The sequence below is a fragment of the Peromyscus leucopus genome, chromosome 6 (genome assembly GCF_004664715.2).
Source record: "Peromyscus leucopus breed LL Stock chromosome 6, UCI_PerLeu_2.1, whole genome shotgun sequence".
In the NCBI taxonomy this organism is placed as follows: domain Eukaryota; kingdom Metazoa; phylum Chordata; class Mammalia; order Rodentia; family Cricetidae; genus Peromyscus; species Peromyscus leucopus.
The window spans coordinates 16,600,747-16,610,997 of record NC_051068.1 but is presented as its reverse complement, the minus strand read 5'-3'; the positions used below and the strand labels follow the sequence as shown (position 1 = coordinate 16,610,997).

The following is a 10,251-nucleotide window of genomic DNA, read 5'->3' as shown; positions in this document are numbered from 1 at the left end:
TGCGTGCACATGTGTGCATGCACATTTATATGTATTACATGTCAATGTATATGTGGTTGCCTGTGTATATCATACATTTATGTTGCATGTTGTTTGTATGGTTATGTGTCTATGTGTGCATGTGTGTGTAGCTAAGTGTATGTAATTTTATGTGGTTGTGCTGTGTGTCATATGTTTCTGTTTGTGAATTGTGCAGGTGTATGTGAGCCCATATGTGCACATGCATGTGCATGGGAAGAGAGGAGGGCTCTGACTAGCTTGATGGCATCTTCTCTACCTTCAAATGTCCTTTAGAAATCATAAGTATTATGCAGCCCAAACAGACACAGCAGGCTCATGACCTATGGTCTGGTATGCACAGGCTATTCAGGTTGTCCTTTGTTGCTAATATTAGGGACTTAAAAGGTGCCTTAAGAGTTCATTTGCTTTAAGGTTTTAATGTCAGATCTGGACTTAGATTTTGAAACTTCAGTCTTATATTGCATCCTTTGTTTGTCTGCTTAAAAAAACAAAAACGTGGGACTATTAGCCTGGCCAGAGTTTTTAAATGTCTGAAAATATTTAGTCCATTGCTAAAAATTGTTTTCTATACATCTGGGTTACTGTAAAAAAAAAAAAAAGTCACCACAGAAATTTGTAGTACATATTTGACAACAAACTCAATCTGGTGGTTTAAGGATGATTAAACACAAAATATTTCCTCAATGTGATACCATGTAGTTACTTTAAGATGGAACATAACAGCTGATGAGAGGCTCAGCAGTTAAGAACACGGTCTGCTCCTCCAGAGGACCCACATGGCGGTTCACAACCATCTGGAACTCCAGTTCCAGGGAATCTGATGCCCTCTTCTGGCCTCCTGGGCCACCAGACACACATATAGTACACAGAAATACATGCAGGCAAAACACCCATACACACAAATTAGTTTTTTTAAAAAAGAGAAAGCCTTCAAATTTGTGAATTAAAAAATAAGACAATAAAATAAAATAGAACATATGAAATATATGTAGCAATAAAACATTATTCTAATATATTATGCTAAAAAGTCCTGCCATAAAAGTTTGTGTTTACCATGGCTATAACTATATGAAACACATGTACAAATTGTCCATAAACAAATAAGAATAACCATGGACTACAGGATTCTCTGATTATTTTTAAAGCTTTAAAACTGTTTTACTGATCTTCTAATTGAAAAGTGAATGCATTACAATTTAGGAAAAACACACCGTGGAACGGTATGTGTGCGTCTAGCCTAACGTTTTGCACACTCTCTGAGGATGAGGCCAGCCTGACCTGGCTAGAGTGCCCAGGGCAGAACTTGTCTGAACCCTTTACTTTGAAAACCTGGGTCTCCAGGACTCTTGAGATACAGGACCTTCTGTATGACTTTTCACTCTTTTTGTTAAAAAGTATAAAGATCTATACTTATATCTTTTTTCTGAATCTAAAACTCCATTTAAAACATTCAATTATTTTACATCCTTTACCAGATTACTGTATTTGCTCCATGCTGAGGTTCAGATAAATATGAGAAGTAGGGGATCTGGAGAGATGGTTGAAGATAAAATGCATGCTGTGTAAGCTTGAAGACCAAGTTTGGATCCCCAGTACCCATGTAAAAAGCTGGATGAACGTTCTTAATAGTTAAATATGAAACCAGGCCATCTCTCTAGCCAATTAGTGGCTGGTTAATTGCTAATTAATTAATGGTCAAATTTCTTAATTTATTCAGCAAATGCTTTGAGTACCTACATGGCTCTGGCCTGTGGAGCATGCATGAACAAAAAAGTTGAGCATCTCCACATCTTTGTGGGAGTTATCTTGGAGCAGGAGACAGAAAATAAATGCTAGGCATGACCAGAAGTTATTTCATACATTCAAAGGGAATAGCGCTGCTAAGAGAAAGCAGAGCAAGTGAGAGCTCTTGACTGCAGAGAAGTCAAGAGCCTCGTGGTTGTCAATAGGCAGAAGAGGTCCTGATGGGGCATGAGCAAGGGAACCTGGTGGGGACTCCAGGGACACTGCTGCAGGCTGAAGGGACAGACATGCAGCCTCACTGCTGTGGCTGGTGACAAGACTCACTGTAGATCCCCATTGCCAGCACATCTGGCTTACTGGGGTGTCAGGGTACTCAGCATCCCAACAGGCACAGGACAGTATAGCTAGGAAAGGCTGCAGTTGAAGAAAGGGAATCACAAATTCCACCTGGATATCAGTCACCTCTACCCCAACAAAACATGTCAGACTCGATGGTTTTCATCCAGCTTCATGTCTATCTGTGGACAGCTATCATATTAGATTTTTTTTTATTTTAATTTCTTTAATTTTTTTTTCAAAGGACTTTATTTAAGCAATATACTGCTTTGTTACAAAGTCAATCCTTGGTAAGGAAAAAAATCAATATTTTAAATTCTAAGTTCCTTAAGGCAACAAATCCTCTAAGAACCTCTTACTGACACTGTATTGTTCCAGTCAACCCACCCACACTCTTTTCAAACATCTTTTCCTTGCCCAAGTTCTGTGTGTTCAGAGTTAGCTAATCAGCAATGGATGCAACACCTTACTAGGTGGTCAAATGCTGACCACTGCTGGCAGTAAGCTGGAGACTTCAGATGAAGGAGAGCCAGGTGTGGTGGGGCACACCTCCATTCCCAGTACCTGGGAGGTGGAGATAGAAAGATGAGGAGCTCAAGTCCAGTCTGAGTTATACAGTGAGTTCAAAGCCAGCCTGGGTTACTAGAGACCTTGTCTCAAAAAAACAAAAACAAAACAAAAATCAACTTAGAGACAAGAAAGCTAAGAATTAAATCTTGAATGTAATTAGGCATCATTAAAATTCATAAAGTAGAATTATAATATTGTGAAGTAGTAGTACATGTAAAAATACTTCACCATACTTTTAAGAAATAATTTATTTTGTTTTGTAATAAAATACATGGAGTTTTATTTTAAATGAAAAAAAATTCACTTGTAATGGTGCCAGGGACCGAGGAGACACACCCCTATTCTTACAAACACACACAAATATAAGTTCCCTGTGACATCATAAAATATAAATGTGTACAACTTCAAGATTGACAGCTGAGACGTCCTCCTATCTAGAAAGAAGAGCAGGAAAGGACCTAGGAATTCTGAGATGAAAGACTTAGGAAGCAATGGCAGACACTAGAAATCACCACAGATCCCCAAAACAAGCCTCCCTCACCAGTGACATGTTGGTAGCGAGTTCGTCCGAGCATGGAATGCATGGCATGTCCCATTTCATGGAAGAGATTTTCCATCATCCCAGGCGTTAGTAAGGTGGGGGCGTTCCTGGAGGACTGGGGAAGATTCAGCATGAGAACAACGACCGGGAGCTGGTAGCTTCCTTCCTCCTTCAGCCTGCCCCCTCGGATGGTGAAGTGGCAATCCTGATGTGGCTTGTTTGCTCGCTGGAAAAAATCACAGTAAATGTACCCCAGCAACCCTTCAGATTCATGAACAACAGCCAGCTTCCGGACATCATCACACCACACCTCTCCTTTTGCAGGCTGCTGTGCATATAAGGTGATGCCCAAAAGTTTGTTAAATAAGATGTTCAGGCCTTCCATGCAAGCTCCAAGGGAGAAAAATGGGCAATATAAACTGGGCTCAATATTATACCTCTCAGCACGAATCACACCACTGTAGTAGGGGGGGGGGGGTCCCAAGGCATTAGCTCCGAGTTTTGAGGGTTTAGTTTCATTTTCATTCCTCTCATCATCTCAAAATCTTTTGCAGTTCTTTCAGAGAGTTTGTCAGAGAGTTTCTCAAGGAACTGCATGACAGTCTCTGGGGTCTGAGCTATGGTTCCCTGGAGGGCTCTGTGGGAAAATGTAGAATAGCCTACTAAGTTTGCCAGAAGATCTCTGCTGCTCAGCAATTCTTCTAAGCATCTCAACTGACCAGCACTAGGATAAAGGAAAATTTTATAAGCAGCTTCCCGGACCAAGTCATCTGAGGCTTCTGCATGTAGACCATCAATGACTGCATAATTCCCATCGTGGGCAAAGTGGTGCTGATCGTGCTCTGGTAAGAGATGCTTCTGTATCTTGTTGGGAAAGTTGGTTCCCATAAGAAAAGTACTGCTCAAATCCAGGATCTTAACATTGAGGTCCACTGCTCTTCTGCGCTTTTCTTCATCTAGATGTATTCCACTGATTTCAAAATCAAACATAAATAGTTCAGCCACTCGCCTGGTTTCTGCATCAAGGGAATCCATAAGCTTCTTATCATCTAGTAATTTCTGCAGACTCTGATACAATTCCACATTCGTATTCAACTTTTCCACCATGGTGCCGATGCTCCTGCAGGCCTCTTCCGCAGCCTCTCTGAAGGCAGGCTCGGGGTGTCCGATTTTCACAAAGTCTGCCAAGTCGGCCACTCTGCACAGGCAATCCGAGAGCTCATCAAAGATGAGGACTGTCTGCGGCCCTGGGGGTGTGGAACATGCTCGCTCCACCAGCTGCTCCGTCTTCCTCAAGGCCTCCTTCTGGGCAACATGGAATCCTTCGGGGCTGCTGAGCTCAGGAACTCCAAAAAGACCCCGGCGCTCTCCCAGCAGGTCCCACAGGCGGCCCTGGGGCTTGACGTTGAAGGCGGCGCCCACCAGCGACTAGCTGGTGCTGACTCCCCGGGCGCGACCCCAGCTGCGCAGGCCGCTCCGGCCTGCGGGTCCCCGCAGAGCCGCTCCGGCTCCCAGGCCACACAACCTGTGGGCGTACCGCATTCCGTCCACCAGCAGCATCCTCCCGGCCCCGGCTCCTTCAAGTTCAGGAAGCGCGCGCCCCGCGTTTCCAAGGCAGCGGCCCACTCATATTAGATTTTGATGTGGGCTGAAACTCAGCTCACCTTACTCATTCCCAGACTCCTTTGCCTCTGAATACCCTGCTTGATCTTTGAAAGTAAGGCCCTTATCTAAGTGTATGGTTCCCATACCCTTCCACAGGGTTCCTCTGCATCCTTGAGCTATGAGGAGAATTGAGAGACTGCCATTCCCAACACAAGCAGGATTCTTCAACAAAAGCAGGACGTTGGCTAGCAGCTTTCCTGAAAGCTATGCTCACTAGCCATGACATTTGTCTCTGGATCAGCTGGTCCTTTGAGTTGGACTGCACCATTATGTCTGAAGTCTGGTCAAGATGCCCATTTCATAAGAATTTCAATTTTCTCCCTCATTTTTTCCCAACAGAAATGATCTCACCATGACTCAGCTCTCGTTCATGAATTCCCCTTGCCTACTACTGTCTGCTTCTCCACAGTTAGAGAGGCAATGCTTAAACTGAAACAGCAAAGCACTGACATCCTTGACTCTTCCCTCAGTGTCATGTGAAAGATGGAGATGGTAACAGGTTTCTGCGGTGCTGAACCTCTGTGAGGCACACCTGTAAGGGCATTTAGTCCCTGAGCTATATCTCAAGCACTTTTTGAGATAGGGTTTTAAGTAACTCAGGTTAGCCTTGAATTTTGATGTGAGCTTGAATAGTTGGTCTTCCCTATCCCAAATGCTGAAATTGCAGGTGAGCACCATCATACCCAGTTTATGTGGTGCCAGTGATTGAACCCAGGGCTTCAGTCATCCTTGGTAAGCAGTTACCAGTGGAGCTACAGACCCAGCTCCAACTCCTGTGGTGACTTTCATAAGAAGTTTTTACTTTGAGGCAGGGCCTCCCTTTGTAGCCCAGGTAGATTGGGTTAAAAAACAACAACAACATTATTTTATTATTTAAGTGTGTGTGTGTGTGTGTGTGTGTGTGTGTGTACATGTGCACATGCATGTGCACATGCACAGGTACCTGAGGAGGTCAGAAGAAGGTATTAGATTCCCTGGATCTGAAGTTACAGGCAATTGTGAGCTGCCCAACATGAGTGATGGGAACCAAACTCCAGTCTTTTAGAAGAGCAGCAAATACTGTTAACCACTGAACCATCTTCATACCTACAGCATACTCTTGGGGCCTGAAGTTACTGTTATGACCACAAGATTGCAGATCTCACTTTGGGAGCTGTTATGTTCCCAATCTGAACTCCATACATAGCATATGAGTGCTTGCACCTTTGGGGGCATTGGAGTTTCAAAGAGCTTAGAGAAGATATGTCTGTGATTCTTACTAGAATGAAAGGGTATTCCACACTGACCATTGTGATTGTTTTTTGTTTATCTCTTTGTTTGTTTCAGTCCCCTTGCTGAGGATTGAACTCAGGGTCTTGCATATGCTAGGTAAACACTATACCACTAAGCTTTGGCCTTAAACCATTTATAATTAATTTTTTTTTCACATTTAGTGTGTGCACATGCATGTGCATAACACAGCATATACTTATGTGAAGATCAGAGAAGCCAGCTTTCTCTTTCCACATTAAGGGTTCTTGGGATTGAACTCAGGGTATCAGTCTGGCAGTAAGTGCCCTTACCCACCAAGCCATCTTCCTGGCTCCCATTTGTGATTTTAATGGCTCAAAATGCTTATTAAAGTCAAACAAAACTTATTTTGTAAGCATTCATCTTAGCTATGCGGTGACACCAGAGGGCAGTGTGTAGCCACAAGATGGCAAAGCACAGCAGTAGTGTGAACAAAATGGACTGATTCTGCTTTTAACTCTTGCTTTCTGTACCCTCCTCTTCTATCTGTTGAGCCCATCACATCACATAAAGTCATGGGATGTTGAGAAGCATTTTTGAGGGTGATGTCCATCCTCACAGCCTTTTATGGTAGTGTGTGTCAGCCAAAGAATGTGAAGCAGGTAAAGTCACAGGGAGAAGACAGGCTCCAGAACTTTCCACAGGCTGTCCCAGGTAGCCTCACTTAGGAGGTGACATTGAGTAAATATCTAAGAAAGAAACCTGGGGCAATTTTATTTCAGGCAGGGGAAGCAAGCAGGCATGGGCGCTATATAGGAGTGTGAGCAAGGAAGTGTTCAGCTTAGGGTGAGGGCAGAGACCACGACAAACAGGGGTTTGAGCTCACAGTAAAGTATTAACTTTTACTTGGAATGAGTTGAGAAAAGTTTTGTGGAGGAAAGTTATCAGATGAGATGTGAATTTTCATAGAATCTTGTGACCTCAAGTTGAGGACAAATAGGAGTGGGCAACATGGGGGCAGAGGCACCAGTGTCAAGCGCATTTTTACAGCACAGCTCAAGGGGACAGTATTAAAGCCAGGTGTGATGGTCTACACCTGTAATCCCAGCAGTCAGGAAGTAGAGGCAGGAAGACCAGGAGTTCGAGGTCATTCTTGGCTTCACATTCTTATGTAGACCAGCATAAGAGACCCTGTCTCAGAAAACAGAAATAAACAGTTTAAAAGATGAAGATACTAAATTAAGACCAGTGTGTAGCTGGAGTTTTCTCCAGTCCCACCCGGGCCCACAGCCACTCAGACACAAATAAACACACTGACGCTTATATTAATTAAAATTGTTTGACCTAACGGCTCAGGCTTCTTGCTAGCTAGATCTTACGCTTAAATTAACCCACAATTCTTATTTATGTTTAGCCACGTGGCTTGGTACCTTTTCTCAGTTCTGCCTTCACATCTTCCTTCCTCTGTGTCTGGCTGGTGACTCCTGACTCAGCCTTCCTGTTCCCAGAATTCTCCTCTCTCTTTGTCCCACCTATAATTCCTGGCCAATCAGCACTTTATTTATTAACCAATCAGAGCAACACATTCACAGCATACAGAGTGATATCCACAGCACCAGTGACAGTGATGAACAGACCTGGAGCTTCCAAAGTTTCCATCCCCAATATACCCTGCGTCAACACAGCCTCTTAGAATTGTTTCATGTGTCAGACTCAGCAGGAGTCTAATTCTACAGCATATGTTTTGGTCTGCTGATGCAGGATGCGAGTTGTCAAGGATAGCTCCATGTCATGGGATGAGCAGCTGGGAGGCTTCAGTTGGTGCTCAGAAAGAGGGAGAATATTGAGGCTTGTGGGTAAAAACAGGAGGGCAGGTGTCAACACAATGGGTTTAGAATTCTATATTCAGCAGCTACAAATATGTAGATATCATTCAAATCTAGCATCATAAGTGAGTGTGGGAGAGTGGAGACCGCCAGAGAATAAGGAGATCAAGCAAGCTGCATGAATCCTAACCCATGATGCTCAGAATTCTGTCATAGGGAAAAGACTGAGCCTGAGAAAGAATAGCAACAGTTTGAGTGTGGGGGAAATCCAGCCACAGAGCTACCCTGAAGCTACATGGAACCGTGCAAAGAGGGTATTTAAGGAGAGACACAGGACTCGTAGAGCCCTTGCATCACACCCTGGCCTTGATCCTCAGGACCACAAGGAAACCAAAAATTTGCAGAAGACGTGAAATGGCAAGTGTGAGGTCCTCAGAGTAGCCAACAGGGTGGCTCTCTGGCTGCTTGAGCCCTTAAGCAGATGCCAGTGGAGCACTTGAGATCATTGTTCCCCATACCTCTCCTGAGCGTTGGCAGCAAGGACCCAGGTAATCACCTCCATGGTGCATCTGGTGTCCAGGGGCACCCTGATGGAGAAGGCATGGCAAGCCATTCTACTGGGACTATAGTTCTTTCCTTCTATCTTTTTTTTTTTTTTAAGGCAGAAAGCTGTCTGAGCCCACAGCCTGCCTCAGCACCAGAGGAGTGAATGTGTGAACACGAATTGCTGACTCAGCACCTGGACCGGCTTGGGCTGCCCAAGCACAGCTGGTGAAAAATAACTAGTCAGTAAAAATAATCTTCCCTAGTTTGTCTGATTTAGGCCTGGTCTCATGTAGTCAAAAACGACCCTGAACTTCTGATTCCCCTGACTCCACCTCCCCAGTGTTGGGATTGCAGGCAATGCTGCCATGCCCCATGGAATATACTTGCTCCTTTTTCCTAAGAAAGACTTAAATGAGGAAAGTGACAGTAAGACTTCTAAAGTGTAAGACACTTTCAGAAGACAAAAGGTTAAAATATTTTGCTACTAGTCATTTCAGGCAGAAATGTTGTGGTAGTTTGAAAGAAAATGGCCCGCAAAGGGAGTGGCACTATTAGGAGGTGTGGCCTTGTTGGAGTAGGTGTGTTCTTTTTGGAGGAAGTGTGTCACTGCGAGGGTGGGCTTTGAGGTCTCTTCTCAAGCTTCACTCAGTGTGACTTCCTGCTTGCCTTCTGGTCAAGCTGTAGCCAGCACCACACTGCCATGCTCCCCATCATGATGATAATGGCTTGAACCTCTGAAACGCTAAGCCACCACCTTAACTGAATGTTTTAAGAGTTGTCGTGGTCATGGTGTCTCTTCACAGCAAGAAAAAAAGCCTAACTAAGACAAGTGTGAAAATCACTTTTTAAAAATGCAATGAAAACAGGTGGTGAGTATGGGCCAGGCTTCTCTCAAGTGGGTCTTCCTAAGCTGGAGCATCTATAACAAAGTATATGTGACTTAATTCATTTCAGACAAATTTTAAGGCAGGAACAACATAAAGTAAAATTTGTATAGAGGAATAACCAACGATGGTTAATAACAATTCCTTTTCTATAGGAAGGAATGCTTAAGTGTTGTTAAGTTGTTTCAACTCAAACATTCCTTACATGAAGCCTGCTGAGAATTCTGTACTCCTGAACACATGTATTTTATCTTTTCGGTATGTATGTATGGTGTTCATGCAGGTGTGTATATGCAATAGAATGTGCGTGGGTGCATATGTGCATGTGTAGTTGGAAGTTTTCTCTGGTTTTGCCCAACCCTGTGGTCCCACAGCCTACTTATGAAATAATCACTTATAAGCTTATATTAATTGTAACTGCTCAGCCATTAGCTCAGGCTTATTACTGACTAGCTCTTACACTTAAATTAACCCATAATTCTTATTTATGTTTAGCCATGTGGCTTGGTACCTTTTCTCAGTTCTTGTCATCTTGTTTCCTCTGTGTCTGGCTGGTGACTCCTCACTTCTCCCTTCCTCTTCCCAGCATTCTCCTAGTCTGCCCACCCCACCTATACTTCCTGCCTGGCTACTGGCCAATTTTTATTAAACCAATGTACAAGAGCATTATCCCACACATATGTGCAGATTGCACGTGTCCATGTGCACGTGGAGGCCAGAGGGTGATCTCAGTGTCTGCCTCCTCCCTTTCCACCTTATATATCAAGGCAGGGTCTCTTACTTGAACACAGAGCCGCTGATTCAGCCAGTCTAGCTAGACAGGGATCTCCTCTTTCCTTCTCTGCCCTGAGATTACAGGTGGGCTGTCACACCACATGACATTTATGTA

The 10,251-nt window shown here is 43.8% G+C and overlaps 1 protein-coding gene across 1 annotated transcript; it reads right to left on the bottom strand.

Moving 5' to 3' along the window:
* Window positions 1–3,004: 3,004 nt before the first annotated feature.
* On the bottom strand, window positions 3,005–4,808 carry LOC114684073 (mitochondrial intermediate peptidase-like). The gene is given in 2 exon segments (XM_028858501.2): window positions 3,005–3,686; window positions 3,689–4,808. Coding segments are annotated over 2 exon segments (1,641 nt in total). The 5' UTR covers window positions 4,772–4,808; the 3' UTR covers window positions 3,005–3,128.
* Window positions 4,809–10,251: the final 5,443 nt, after the last annotated feature.